At 37.4% G+C, this 15819-nt stretch overlaps 3 protein-coding genes across 3 annotated transcripts; 2 read left to right on the top strand and 1 right to left on the bottom strand.

Moving 5' to 3' along the window:
• Window positions 1–2521: 2521 nt before the first annotated feature.
• On the top strand, window positions 2522–6565 carry GCK72_012023 (uncharacterized protein; the record flags this gene model as incomplete). The annotated part of the gene is made up of 6 exons (XM_003103360.2): window positions 2522–2762; window positions 2805–2908; window positions 3390–3662; window positions 3711–4250; window positions 5965–6189; window positions 6245–6565. 6 exons carry the CDS (start codon window positions 2522–2524, stop codon window positions 6563–6565), a joined length of 1704 nt encoding a protein of 567 aa, XP_003103408.2.
• Window positions 6566–6729: 164 nt separating this feature from the next.
• On the bottom strand, window positions 6730–9513 carry GCK72_012022 (uncharacterized protein; the record flags this gene model as incomplete). Its single annotated transcript, XM_003103521.2, has 7 exons — window positions 6730–6888; window positions 7527–7912; window positions 7961–8129; window positions 8922–9023; window positions 9074–9233; window positions 9278–9352; window positions 9398–9513. 7 exons carry the CDS (start codon window positions 9511–9513, stop codon window positions 6730–6732), a joined length of 1167 nt encoding a protein of 388 aa, XP_003103569.1.
• Window positions 9514–10635: 1122 nt separating this feature from the next.
• Window positions 10636–14595, top strand: GCK72_012021 (uncharacterized protein; the record flags this gene model as incomplete). Its single annotated transcript, XM_003103452.2, has 8 exons — window positions 10636–10708; window positions 10757–13037; window positions 13086–13204; window positions 13254–13445; window positions 13494–13780; window positions 13825–13940; window positions 13997–14384; window positions 14431–14595. 8 exons carry the CDS (start codon window positions 10636–10638, stop codon window positions 14593–14595), a joined length of 3621 nt encoding a protein of 1206 aa, XP_003103500.2.
• Between the last annotated feature and the right edge of the window lie 1224 nt (window positions 14596–15819).

Raw genomic sequence — 15819 nt, 5'->3', positions numbered from 1 at the left:
AACTGAAGAAACAGACGCAGAGAAAAAGAGAAATTTCGGTGGAGCGCAGTTGTAAGAGCGGTGCTGAACTGATATGAATATTCTTGTTTCAGTTAGTGAGAAAATTCATGAATTACAAATGGAGACGGAATGTAATGTGTATATCTCTCCAGACATTACTGGATTAACGAGAACTGTTTACTTGCAAGGATTTAAGGTCGGTTTTTGTGACTTTTTTCATAAGTTTTCGATTTTTGGTTTTAGGTAATGCTCTTCTTCTAGTTTTAGATAGGGAAATTTGGAATTTTGATGAGGAAAAAGTGGTTTTTCAATTCAAAACCTGATTTTTAATCAAAATATCCGATTTTGGTCCGAAAATTGCAATTTTTGAAGGATAAAAAAGAATTTTACTGCGATTTTTATCTAAAAATGTGCTTTTTTGTTCAAAAACTCGAAATTTTGTCTTTTTCGAGTGAAAGAAAGGTATTTTTAGCTGAAATTTTCTAATTTTAAACTGGAAAAATGGATTTTTATTAGATTTTCCGACTGAAAGTTGCAATTTCGGGTAAAAATTTGATTTTTTTTCAACAAAAACTTTTTTTCGAATTTCAGTCATCTCTCTATCCATATTTTTCCAGAGCGACATTCAATATGCTAAAGATAGAATCGAGGAACTCGTTATGTCATCTATTAGTTTTGAACCTCAAGAATCAAGATACGAAATATATAAAAAAGCTCATATTAATATGTACTCGCCACGTTCACCATCACCCATTCGTACTTCATCGAACACCCAATACTCGCCGTGTGGAGCTGAAGAACCTGAAGAGAATGAAGAAGAACATATCTCAATCGAGATTCCTGCTTCTGAAACTCAATGCATTTTGATCACTGAAAAGTTTGGAGACACTTTGAGAAGACTTGAGGTGAGATGCTCTATTAGAACGCCACGATTTTAAACAACTGCGCTCTACCGAAACCGGAGAAAATTGTCTTCGAAATTGAGAGACTTAGAGAAAACAAGCCATTTTTCAAGGGGATTTCGGTGGAGCGCAGTTGCAAGAACTGTGCTGATCTAATATAAGCTGCCATCATTTCATGTATGAGTTTATTCCAGAAGGCCACAGATTGCGCTGTTTACACTCATCGAGAACGCGGAGTAATTCAAGTCACTGGTGATAATAAGGAAAATGTCGAAAAAGCGCAAGATAAGATCATCGAAATGATTACTTCATTGAAAACTCCTTCTCCAGAAGCCAGGGTCTCTCGAGATATGAGTGTTCCATCGGTTTTCCACACAAAGATTCGTGGCTCAAAACGCCAAACATTTGAGGATATCTGCAAGGAGCATGATGTACAATGGCGGCTTAAAAGTTTTGAAGGATCGAGAAATGAGATGCCGATAAGATTGACTGGAAAAGAGGAACAAGTTGAGATGGTGATGAAGGAAGTGATGGAATTGATGAGTGAACTCCGCCAAGAGGAGATCATAGTTCATAGTGCGATCGTGTCGAAAGTAACTGGAGTCAATGGAGAGATGCTCAAACTTATTCAAGAAGAAAGTAGCGCATTGTGTGTTTTTGACAGCGAAACTCTTGATGATCCAGCTGAAATGCAAAAGATTTTAAGAATTGGAGGAACTGCGAGTCAAGTTTCTGCAGCGAAGAAGATGGTTCTAGATTTGACTGATTCGAATGCAGTATGTTGATAAATGTCATAATTGCTAACTGGGCTGAAAGGGCTGGCTCGTAACTCGTTTAAAACTCAATATTATGAGCTGAAAAATATGAATAAAATGTAGATCTCCCTTTCTAGCCAGGCCCACGGTACATTTACGTATATCCATCCGCCTCGTAGTAGGTCACGGTCATATAACTCGCTGAGATCTACATTTTGGTATATTTTTCAGCTCATAAAACTCAGTTTGAAGCGAGTTACGTTACGCGTCGGCCCGGTTTGCAGGTAAGATCAATATAATTTCAGAGAGTCTTCCTGAACATTCCATTCGCCGTTTATGATGCCGTTATGGGAGAAAACTACAAAAATATAAAACATATCTCGGAAGTTAGTGGTGCAGATTGCTCCAATGCGATCGCTACGGAGCGAAAAAAGGTTATAAGAATTGAAGGAAAAGCGACACAAGTCGAACACGCGAAGGCACTTTTACAGAAGTTGATTGAAGCGGAAGAAGCGAAGGCTAAGAATATTGTATCTTTTTTAAGCGTCATGAATATATTTTTGATTAAACTACTTTTTTCAGGAAACTCTTGTTCCTCTGACTTCTCTCATACTCCCGCCACCACCACCGCCGCCAGAGCTGCCGCCAATCAACCCATAACTCGTTTTATCCATTCCTCTATCCTAGTTTTGATGTTTTATTGAATTTCTTGTATTCTCAATATTCTAGTTTCTTTTAATATGAAGGTAATAAAGTTCGATGTTTTGTTTATTCCAATTGGAATTCCAATCTTTTGGTATGATTCCTTTACTTTTAATATTTCTTTTTCCCATTGCTTCTTAATAACAAGATTTTCAGAAAGTTATGTCAGAACGGAAGCGATGTTTGAGCGATGGAGAAATAGAAGATTCCGATTCTGAATCAGTTCCGGCTCCTAAGCGGACGTTGAGCTCAGCGATTGACTACTCAAATGATTACTCGCCCCGTTCACCATCACCAAATGCTCCATCTCTTCCAAATTCTCCTCCGCTATCTCCCAGACGACCAAAACCTCAAAAAGTCAAGAAAAGTTCTGTAGAAGTTCCCGAGAAGTTTTTGGATTCAGGTAGCAGAGATGGCTTGGTGAACAAAATATTACTTTTTTTAGTTCATCGCAGAATACACGAATTACAGCAGGAGACAGAATGCAATGTTTATATATCCACTCAAATCACTGGATGGACGAGAACTGTCTATTTGGAAGGGTTTCAGGTTTGTTTTGTAGATTTATTGCTCAAAATTGAAGAAAAAATTTCAATATATGAGCAGAAAATGATTTTTGCCACTAAAGCTATTTAGGAAAGGTCATGGAGTCCGTTTGGAGTTATGGGACGTGATCTATATCATTGACAAGCTGAGAAAACGCTGATTCCAAATATATATTCAGTTTCTGCCCTCGAGTCTTGGAATTTAAGAAAAACGAGGTAAAGTTGGGAAAAATGACAAATTATCACCTTTTTGACACTCGAAAATTGCAACAAAACTTTAAAAAAACCTTTTTCGTGGGTCAGAAAAGGAAATAATTTGTCACTTTACCAAAATTTGACCTTGTTTTTCTCAAATACCAGGTCTCGAAGGCAAGAATTGAATATATATTTGGAATCAGCGTTTTCTCAGCTTTCCAATGATATAGGTCACGTCCCATAGCTTCAAATTGATTTCATGACCTTTCCTAGTAACCGTTTTTTTGCAGGAAGACATCGAATATGCCAGAGATCGAATCGAGGAAATCGTCATGTCATCCGATGGTTTTGAGCATCAAATCGCCACGAAACACTTGAAATTTGGAGATGGCCTCTCACCCCGTTCTCCATCACCCATTCGTTCTTCTAAAAATGTTCAATACTCTCCATTAGCTACCCCGACTGTTACCCCGGAGAAAGAAGTGTCAGTTGAGATTCCAGCTACACAATATCAATGTTATTTGGCAACTGGAAAATGTGGAGCAACGGTTAGGAAGTTGGAGGTGAGATGAGTGGAGCACGAGCCCTCGGAAATCAAACATTAATTCTAGATAGAAACAAAATGCTCAATTCTGATTCAAGACGAAGAGGAGACTATCAGAATATCTGGATTGGAGGAGAATGTTGAGAGAGCCAAGAAGCTTGTTAATGAGATCATTGCTCCTGTTTCTCCAAAACGAGAAATCACGATTCCATCGGGTTTAGAATTTGGAAGTACAAAGCGAGAGCAAACTATTGATATTTTGAAGAGAAACGGAGTTAACTGGAATATTCCAGATGCTGCCGCAGAGAAATTAGTGATGAAACTGTCTGGAAATGAGGAGAATGTTGAAAAGGCAATGAAGGAAATAGAGGAATTAAAAAAGAATTTGGAGTACGAGATGTTGATTCATACCACAAAAGTGTCAAGAGTTATTGGAAAGAACGGAGAGACGATTCAATCGATCAGAGAGAAGAGTGGAGCAGTATGTCATTTCGATAGGAAAACTCGTGACAACCCAAGATTATCTCTGAAAACGATGATTATCAAAGGATCTGAGTCACAGATTGAGACAGCGAAACAGATGATTCAGGAGTTGATTGATTTGGCTGTAAGTTGCATCTTCTCTTAACTAGGGAATGTTCCAGACGTAACTCGGCCTTTCAAATTGGCTCATATCTAATTAAGTACTTCATAACACGCTGATTCCGAATATGTAATCCAATTTTGCAGAACGCTTCCCTGAATCGAGATATGTGCATTTTAAGTCATTTTTAATGCAAAAATTGCATTTTAAAGAGATTCAAAATCAATTTTTGACCCAATTTTTAAAATTTCTTTTGTGTTACACGTGTAAATAAAGGTTGAAAAAGCTCATTAGCAATGGCTTTTGATTTTAAAAAAGTTTTCAAAAAAAGTTTGATCACAAGTGTTTTTCTGTCAGTGATACAATTGGTTTCGTTTTTCAATCTTTATTAACATGCATTACATAAAGAAAATTGGAAAACTTGCTTCTCAAATTGATTATTGGTCTCTTGAAAATTCAATTTTTGCTCTGGAAATTACTTAAAATGCATATATCTCAGTTCAGTGAACCGTGTTTCAAAATTGGATAACATATTCGGAATCCGCGTGTTAAGAAGTACTTAATTATACAGTGCGCGAAATATCTTTAGGACCCCCCTCAATTTTGGGGGTTCTGGAAAACCCAGAAGAGATATCAAAAATCTGTGAATGCCAATCGATTACAAATCCAAAATAACCCCGGGAAGAAAATTTTCATAAATCTATCACTTTTCATACCCTTGTACCACCAAAAAGTCACTTTTTTGGCCGCGAAATATCTTTAGGACCACCTGAAAAAACCAATTTTCAGTTGATTTTCAGAAAAATTATTTACGTGGAAATAGTTTTAGGTAACACAAAATCACATCTTATTGTGTTTTTACATGTTTTAACGGCAATTTCTGTTTGTTTTATCTTCAAAAACAAAACTTCAATTCACCGAGAATCACTTTTTGAACATTTTTTCACTTTGATGGCTTATTTCTCTGAAATAGAATTGCCTACTATTTTGAAACGTTATCGGTGATTTGACTCATTTATTTGTGAACCTATTGCAAAAACAAATTCGGAAAAATACCAACTTTGAGCGGAGTTACATGTCATCAATTCACAATGACTCCATTTACTACTGAAAACGTGGAAAAAACAACTGTTTGTATTCAATTGCAAGTAACTCCGCTCAAAGTCGGTATTTTTCCAAAATCTTTTTTGCATTTGGTTGACAAATAAATGCGCCAAATGACCAATAACGTTTCAAAATAGTAGTCAATTCTATTTCAGAGAAATAAGCCATCAAAGTGAAAAAATGCTCAAAAAATGATTCTCGGTGAATTGAAGTTTTGTTTTTGAAGATAAAACAAACAGAAATTGCCGTTAAAACATGTAAAAACACAATAAGATGTGATTTTGTGTTACCTAAAACTATTTCCACGTAAATAATTTTTCTGAAAATCAACTGAAAATTGGTTTTTTCAGGTGGTCCTAAAGATATTTCGCGGCCAAAAAAGTGACTTTTTGGTGGTACAAGGGTATGAAAAGTGATAGGTTCATGAAAATTTGTTTCCGGGGGTTATTTTGGATTTGTAATCGATTGGCATTCACAGATTTTTGATATCTCTTCTGGGTTTTCCAGAACCCCCAAATTTGAGGGGGGTCCTAAAGATATTTCGCGCACTGTATATGAGCCAATTTGAAAGGCCGAGTTACGTCTGGAACATTCCCTAGTTAGAGAAAATCCAATTATATTCCCAAATTTTCAGAAATATTATCTGGACGTTCCATTCCGTATATACGATAATGTTATTGGTGAGAATGAAGAGAATATTAAAAAGATCTCGGAAGTTAGTGGCGCTAAGTGTTGGATAGACAAACAGGCGATTCAACAAAAGAAGAGAGTTCGAATTGTTGGAACAAGTGAACAAGTTGAACACGCAAAAAGACTGTTTTTGGATTTAATTAACACGGAAAAGGGAATCAAAGACAATGTTAGTGACTTCAAAGTTCCAAATTTTTGAAGTTTTAAAAATTAAAAATTTCCAGACCTACACCATGTTGATCCCTATCCCCGCATTTGAACAAATCACGGAACTCGGTTTTCGATCCATCGGCCGACAATCTGGCGCTAAGATTCATTACAATTCGAAAACTGCCGGGGAAGCGGTGAAGAAGATTACGATTAGTGGAGAAAAGGAACAAGTCGAATCGGCGAAACGGTTGATACAAGAAGCCGTGAATAATGTGTGGAATAACTATTCTCGAATCTCTCAAAATTATCCATTACCTCGAAACCCTGATTCCCCATCCACTCCCCACTATATTCCTGTTCTACCTGTTCCCCATAATCCATATGCTCTGAATTAGGTACACCTTTATAAGCACGAACTTATGTATTTAGATAATGTTAGTATTCCATTCATTCCCATGTTGTTCCAAGTTGTATGTTTTAATCAAATTGTAATAAAATAGATATGTATTTTGGTATAACCGGGAAGAAACCTGATCACTGGGAAAAGGGGGAAGAATGACTAGTGCTTAGATTCGGTAAAAATATTATATTGTCTTCCGAAATTCTGAATATTGTTGAAAATCTCATCTCTCAATTCGTATGGAGAGAAGAAGCTCTGGAATCTGAAGAAGTCGCCGAGAACCTGTGGTGGTTGGGGTTGAGGAACGTCTTCTGGATTCTGGAAGAATATAGGAAAGTCCATATGCGCTCCAGTTAAATTAGCGCGAAAATCAAAAAAATCATCCAACAAAAATGTTTTGTGTGCTGAAAGTTGTATTTTTTCCATTTTTTTTCCGAATTCGATATTTGGTGAAAAGTTTGTTAGCACGGCACGCTTCTTACAACCGCGCTCTATCGAAACCGAACAAAATAGTGTTCGAAATTAAGAGACTTTGAGAAAAAGAGACATTTTTCAAGGGATTTTCGGAGGAGCGCAATTGTTAGAACTGTGCTGAGCTAATAATCGAAAATAGCAAGAAAACTGGAAAAAAGTGGGATTTATTCAAAACATTTAACTCCCTATTCTTCGTCCACGTTATAAAAACACGATTTGGCTGAGCGGCGACTCAATTGGCAGTCTGCCAAGTGGGGTGCAAACGCGCTTCACTAGACTTCAATAATTTGAATTCCTATTAGCTCGGCACAATTCTTACAACTGCGCTCCACCGAAATCTTCTTGAGAGATGTCTGTTTTTCTCTGATTCTCTCAATTTCGAACACAACTTTCTTCGGTTTCGATAGAGCGCGGTTGTAATAACTGTGCTAATAGACTACATATGGTCCTGCGACGCAAATGCGCTCCACTGAATAACTTACCACATTGCCATCCCAAATTTCCGCCAAATACGGATGTGACAAGACAGTTTGAATATTGATTCGATCATCCGGATTGATAACCAACATTTTGAACAAGAGATCCCTCGCCATACGACATTCATTCGTCTGTCGACTCAATGATCCTTGAAACATTTCATCCGGAAAATGGGCATGAATATCCGGGGGAGACTGACAATTCTCCAGAATCTCTCGATATGTTAGAAGGAAATTCCTGGCGTGTTCATTCATGACACTGTAGAATGAGTGATCTGCATTGCCAAGGAATCGAACCATCAGAATGAATTGATCCACATGATCCCTCCCTTCGAAGAGCACTTTTCCGGTTAGAAGTTCTGCTAGAATACAGCCGAGAGACCAGATGTCTACTGAAATTTTATGGATTTGGTATAATAGGGGGACAGTATGTGTCTTACCGCTTGTCTTATTATTGTCCATCGTTTCACAAATGATTTCAGGAGCTCGATAGAATCTTTGAACGATATACGGGGTGTTTGCATTGGGATCCTCCATATTCGAATGTCCGAAATCACATAACTTCACGTCTCCATTACTACTCATTAGAATGTTCTCGGGTTTCAGATCCTAAAATGAAGAGATAGTACACTACCGTAAAATGCACCACAAATACAGTTTTTACGGTAGTTGGATTATGATGAGATGTTTAGATTGAAGTACACTACCGGACAAAAAGGTATGTTTTCAGTGGAAAATGACCAACTTTGAGAGTGTGCTGTAGTAATTCTGAATGTCCCATCAACCAGATTTTTAATGGATCATACAAAGCAAAAGTAGAGCTCCATTTTTGTAGTTGACAACTTTTTTGTACGGACATTCCCTAGCAAGTTACATATCGACAAAGTAATTACTCCCTCAAATCGACCAATTTCAGTGCAAATTAGTGCGATTTTTGAGCTATCGTCTTAAAATGACCATAACTCTCTAGGGAGTGTCCGTACAAAAAAATTGTCAACTACAAAAATGGAGCTCTACTTTTGATCTGTATGAGACATTAAAAATTTTCATGTTGTGACATTCAGAATTACTATGGTACACTATCAAAATTGGCCATTTTTCACTGAAAATTGCCAAAGTTGATACCTTTTTGTCCGGTAGTGTAAGCACAGCAGTGCGAGGCATAAGGTCGTAGAAATGCGCTCCGGTTGGCACGGTGCCAAAAAATGACTGGCTGAATGCCAAATCTAAATTTTACGTTTATTTATCGTATCTTTGAATAAAAAAAAGCGACTCGGAAAAATTCTAATCTGTTCATTGCGAAGAACTGCAGTGAATAGGAAAAAAGAAAATCTAGGTTCGATTTAGTATTTCTCATTCTCCCTAAAACTTCAATACATTTGAAACAGTTCAAAAACTAACCCTGTGACTGATATTCATTGCATGAAGGTACTGAACACCACGACAGATATCGAAGAAGATGGATTTGACTGTTTTGTGCTCGCAGAACGTCGGTGGAGATAACTGAAAAAAATTATTTGATTGTTGCTGTGCTTTTTGATTGGATTAATTACATTCTGCATGGTTCCTTGCATATGTTCTCGGACAATATAGAATTCTGTCATTTCTTCGACTATCGATGCAGGGGTGAAGCAACTGTACATTTGAACAATGTTGTCGTCTTCAATGTGCAACATACAGTTGAGTTCACGTTGTGCTCGTTTCCAGGGTTGGCTAAAGCCGGATTCAGTTATAAATGTAGTCAGAGCAAAACTCACCGATCATAAAATCCATCTGGAAGAACAACCTTCTTTATGACCACATATCTTCCGAGAATTCTATCGAAAGCTTGACTGTAACTGTGACATTTTCTTCATAATTGAGGAAAAACAACTCACACAACAAGAGGAGACTCCACTTCAAATGGATACAATTGAACGTAGCGGAGTGGAACAGTGAAATATGAACCATTTGGTTGTTGGACATGATGGAAACCCTCGAATGCGCGGAACATTTCTAAATTTCTTGAGTTTTTATAAATCAAAAAAGGAATACTCACCCGAATTCATGTTTAAAAATCAATCCTCCAAACTACAATCGACATAAATATGAGTGGAAGAAATGGAGGACACAAGCGTTTGTCCAAACTCTGTTATCAGTAGTTTGCACCTCCTATTGACGGATGATAAACTCTTCTCTCTAATCACAACAAACGTTTTAGGTTGCAAAAGAAATAAAATTACTTTTTTTGTTTTGATTTTTAGTTTGTTAAAAACACTCTGTTCCGTTTTTATCCAACGTCATCAGATGATTCATGTTGATACCGAATGATAAGAAGAAGATTCCTTCCTTCTTATATTGAAGACAGGAGGAAGAAAGAGATGGAAGGGAAGTATCAAGGTAGTTTTAGGAGAAACGAAACATTTTATTCAAAAGAATCGAAAAAACGACCGCAAAAAGTTGATAACGAATGCGACACTTACATGTCTTAATTGAAAATGGTCAAGTTTGAGCATTTGCCACAGCATCACTAAATGTCTCATAATGTGAATTTTGTGTAAATCATACAGATCACAAGTAAAGCTCCATTTTTGTAGTTGACAACTTCTTTGTACGAGCACTCCCTACCAAGTTATCGATCGATTATCTAAAACTGCAAGTAACGCATTGTTTACCGCACAGCAGAAACGCGCTCCGTCGCACAACGGTTGGCTCGGTGCCAAAAAGACTTGGCCGAGTGCCAAATTCAAATGTTACGTTTATTTGTAGTATTTTTCAGCAAAAACCGCGACGCGCACGCAACGCGACTCGGAAAAAATCAAATCTTTTCGTTGCAACGCACTGATGTGTTACCGTAATATTTCTACACTCTTTGAGTTCTCAATTCATAATAAGATGTTATTTGAAACGTGACCAGACTAATTAGAGAAAAATTGCCCTCATTTTTTATTTAAAATGTCAAAGAGCCTTTGAACTACTCTTTTTTTTTTAGTTATTGCCGTTATCAAAATCGATACGAAGATCAAAAAACCAAAAATAACCAATTACGCAGAAACTAGGATATTCGGAGCAAAGTTCTAAACGTGAGTGCTTCGAAAGGTTAATCAACCACATTGATACTAGAAGTTCAGCTGTTATGAAGTTTTGCAAATCTGAGATTTTATTTGCTTTCTTATGGCTCCTGGTGGATGGACAAGGCGCTAATAAAGGTTTATATATTAATAGAAATAGAAACCCACTAAAACTTTTATTTTCAGTTTCCCAATTCCCCAACACCACCGCTCTTCATATTGTCACTGAAAAACTAGCAACACTCTCTCGTGTGACAAATGGAATCGCCCTCCAAAAAGAACTAAATTCCAAATCATTCAATGTAGATGGGTTACTTGCTGAAGTTTTGGGAATGGATTCCAGGGAGAAGGGACTTGTCGAATTGGTGAAAATCGATGTGGAGGGGTTGAAGAACGAGTATGAGAAGATTGGAAACGATGCGATGACAATGAAGGTATCAAATCTAAATGAATCAGAAGTTCAGTCTCAATTGGGTGTTTTGGGTGGTATGGAAAAGAATGTGGAGACACTTAAAGAAGGAATAGAATGGGACACGAGTGAAGTTCTACAAAACTTTACGAATGCGTACGGTGTGAAGAGAACGATTTTCGCTGAGTCGGTTAAAGAGTATGCCACGGCTTTAGAATATTTCTTCACTGATGATTTGTCCACTGTTAACACAGCAGAATTCGAGAAAAGTTTTAAGCATTTGCGATCAAAAACAAACGATTTTAAAGAAACATGCTCCCAATTGTTAAGTTTCGAGACAGATCTGAAAGAGTTATGGGTATTGATAGACTCGACAGAAATGTTTGGAACTATAGAAGAACTTGCTGCAACAGCAGATGTGTACAACAGATCTCAGAACCAACTAAATGCGTTGAAAACGAGTATAGAAGAGATGCAAATGGAGTTTGGTACAATTCAACCTATCCTCAAAGAAATCAATAAACTATCTGTGTCCCAAGTATTCGATGTGCTACGTGCAAATTTCGAACAAATGAATGCAAATGTCGTTTCGAATAGATTGCTGACAACGGGTTTCCCCGCAGGAACCAGAGATATTTCCGCTCTTTTCAAAGACCTCGAAGGGAAATGGTTTCGACAAGAACTTGCAAGAAATAATGAAACAATTCTGAATCAAATGGTATCGGAGTTGGGAAGTCTGAAAAAAGTCAATGAAAACGCTGCCCTGGTGGAGAAATCCTGGCAATTAGTGAAATCAAAAACTGAGTTGTTGAGAATTGCAAACAGTTCCGTATTGTGGAAGGAGATGATTGGAAGAACAATCGATGAATCCGTATTCGAACAGTTGTCTTCAAGTATCACTAAAATTGGACAATGCCTTCAACCCTTGATGCCAATCACAGCTCAAGTCGACTCACACGCCTTCCACGTTGTTCTTGAGAAGGTAAGAAACCTTGAATTTGTTTCAAAAACTGTGTACCCGCTACTCAAAGAGATCTCTGAAATAGAAATTCTGGGAAACGCAACTGTGTTTAATTTGTTTGAAAAGGAATTGATAAAAACTGCTTCCGATTCCAACTCTTTTATTTTGCAAAACGTTGCGGCTGAATTGAAAAAGAACAAAAGTTTTCAAGAATTGTCGAAAAGGGCAAAACAAGCTGGTGACTTGATGAGTAAAATTCTGGAGACGAATATTAATGAAATCTTGGTTGATTCTGATCATGATTGGACTGCAATCACGCACATGCAGAAAGTTCTTGAGAACACAAAACTGGTGGAGAGTTTAGAATGCCTGAAAAATGAGAATTTTGATGAGGCTGGAATATCCAACATTTTGAGTTTTGGATCAACAATTCGTTTATTTGGAGAGAACTATAAAACGGACAAAAGCGCTATCACTTTCTTTAAAAAGATGGCTCTGTTGAAAGCAAATTATGAAACGTTCATAAACTCTTTTGCTAAATCTCGTCCTAAACGGTCAACTCAAAAATCAATAGTCGACTCGTTGGATAATGCTCTCGTGGTCTCTCAAGATCTTGGTAAAGGAGTCAGTTTGCTTCGAAAGATGAGAGATTTGTATGAGAATAGGAAAGTGATGGTTGAGGTGACAAAAAGTGGAAATGAAGTGTTTTTGGAGTTGAAGAAGGTACTGGATACAATTGACACGTCTTTGTTCAAAACTCAACTGGAGAAAACTGTTCAAGATTTGGATAGTCTGGAGTCATATGCGAAGAAAAATTCAGACGGAGATCTTCAGAAGATTGGCGGAGTCTTTGAACAAGCCAGTACGATCCCAGGAGTTGTTGTCGACTCGAGACGTCTAGTGGATCCAGTCTCCACTTCTTTTCACACGTCATCTGATCCCAACATCCAGAAAAGTGCAGAATCATTCCGAACTCTTGGTAATCTGCAATTGGATTATTCAAGCCAACGATCCAGTTTTAAGACTGCTTCGTTAAGTGTTCTCAAACTCAGAGATTTCTTCAATCTAGTTTTTCCGGCTCCGATAATATTGCCGCCGTAAGTTAGAAGTTTGATTTATTCTAACAATAATATAACAAATTTCAGCACGAACGAAATAAAAACAACGCCCGAACCAAACAATGAAACTCGTAACGTGTTACTGGGTGTAGGCGCATTTTTAGTTCTACTCATCGCTGGACTTATACTATTTGGATATATCACTTGTAGTTCAAAATGTCAAATGTCACTTTAAGCTATTAATTTCTCTTTCAGATAACAAGAGAAAGCGAGAAGATCCGAATTCGTATGTTCATTTACTGGAATCGGGAGAAGAGAGTAAAATAGAAAGAACGATGAAAGAGGGAACGAATTATGTGTATATGCCAATTCATGATGCGATAATTACTGAGAAATATGATCGTTTGCAGTTATGTGTCAAGAAGGGGGCAAATGTGAACGCGTATTGTGAGTTTTGAGCCATTTTCTACCCAAATGTTCATAATATGCTTTCAGGTATTTACAATGGTTTGCACCAGACTCCTCTCCACCTTGCTGTCCATAAAGGAAACTTGAAAATGGTTAAGTGTCTCATTAAAAACGGAGCAGACATGACATTGAGGGACAGTGAATACAGAACACCCATCATGGTGGGAGAAAGTGATGTGGCAATGTACAATCTGCTTGCAAAATATGAGAATAAGACATTTCTGAGAAGAATACCGAACGAGCTGCCCGAAGAGAAATATTTGATACTTAGTGAGGGGGATGATTTGGCGTTTTCTCAGAAGTTTCCCGAAATGGTTAGACATTTTCTGTTCGTGCAATACTAATATGTTCAGTTCAGGTCACCAAGGATCCAAGACTTGCGACACACATTGTGTTTCCAGTTGATGCAGATGGATGTGTTGTCTTCAGTGAGCAAGATCTGGATCACATGCAATATCTTTCTCTTTTTTTCGGGTAGGAATATTCATATATTCAGTTTCTGTTATAAATACCATATGATATATATTAAGACCGAAAATGATGATGAGGGAAGAGTGGCGCAACACTAAACCCGGTTGGTTGTCAAGGAGAAAATTGGGTGCAGACTACAACTATCGGGTGAAAAGTGTGAAAGTGAACGGAAAACGATACGACACAGTTACGAGAATTCATCAACATGTACAGGAAAAACGCATCCCATTTTTATTTGGAGTGGAGGCCTACTTTCCGGATTTCAAGGCGAATAAGAGACTATGGACTCCACTTAAATTAGCAATGCAGGAAGCGGGTGCCATCGTTTTTTGTGATACGGTTCCGAATGTGCAAGATAAGAAATATCGAGAAGGAGAAGACTTCCGTTCTCCTTATTATTTCGATAACTTGGGTCCAATATTCATAATGTCAAATGATAAAGAAAATGTGAGCGGCTTTTCAGATCTGAAATTTTATTTATATATATTTATAGATTTGTAATCAACACCCATTCATTGCTAACAACAATCGCTTCTCCCATTTCAAATTTCTAGAAATGGTTGAATTCCTTTTCAAGTTCGAGACACATCACTTCAAGTTAACTGAAACGCAGGATAATACTGCAATTGAGAAGTGGGACCCAGTCAATACCAATTAGATAGGATTTCAATATTATTCAAGAATTTTAATTGAGATCTTTTCATGATGAGAAGATTTCCTTGTAGACTGCTTTATAGAATAAATGTACAGTTTCACTCAATGCAAATAGAAAAATGACAAAATACATAAGACAAAAAGATGACCGATAGAGGATGCGGAACTTGTGACAGTATATCTTATCAGGAAACCATCTGAATTTTTCGGCACAGTATACCACATGTACTGTTGGTATGTGGAAACCGATGTAAAGGTTTTGTCGGAAGAAGAAAGTCTGCAAATGGATTCGTTTTGTTTCACGTCAGTTTTTTGTCACTTACGTCTTATTCACATCTTGATAAGCCTTGATGTCTTGATCAATGTTGAAGGAAACATCTGGAGACATTTGTGCGATTTCATAGGTGACAATAATGTTTTCTTTCGAAGAAGCACTTGGACTTTGAATCAAATAATTTGTAGAGTACTGATCACCAGTATTTGCATATGGATAGGTTTTGCTCATTATCACTCCTTTTTGACCGATTTGATGACGGTAAGATTGTATGACTGAAAATAAATATTGGATGATGGCTTGATAGAATTCAGCTTACAGAGGTTGGAGCTTTCCCACTGGACGACTCCTTTTGTGAGAACGTACGTTTTGCATCGTCCGGAAATCATGAGGTTTTCGTAGTTGGCTGCGTTGGAGGGTCTGGAAAGTTATAACTGAATAATTATAACATACATATATTCATCTACTTACGTGATAACTGCAACTTTCTTGTTGTCTTGAGCACCGGTGACACATCCAGCATACACACTCAACTCACCATCTCCTCTCTGAAATTAAATACTTTTGGTTTAACAAAACAAACAACTATACCCACAAAGGTGATCTTATTGTACATAACAGGTCCAGGTCCATTAAATGGGTTAGTGATCTCTTTGAAGACAGTGAGACCGTCAGTGGCACTGAATACCTGAGTCGCATTTACATTTGGAGCAGATGAGAGAGATACTTTGCTCGCATTCCATTCTAAAAAATAGTTTTGTGAGTTTTCAAACAAAACTGGATTTACCATCTTTTCCAGAAACAAGAATGGTGAATGTTCCAACACTGGTAGGATTCGTATTGACGATTGAAAAATTGGAACCCGAACAGATAATTGAAGAGTTTGAGGCAGTGAAAACGTTGAGTAAACTGGAATTCCTGGTTTAAGTATCAACAAATAACTTTTGATTAACT

Source organism: Caenorhabditis remanei, chromosome IV (assembly GCF_010183535.1).
Source record: "Caenorhabditis remanei strain PX506 chromosome IV, whole genome shotgun sequence".
NCBI lineage: Eukaryota > Metazoa > Nematoda > Chromadorea > Rhabditida > Rhabditidae > Caenorhabditis > Caenorhabditis remanei.
The sequence above is the reverse complement of the archived record's forward strand: the minus strand, read 5'-3'. Positions and strand labels throughout refer to the sequence as shown.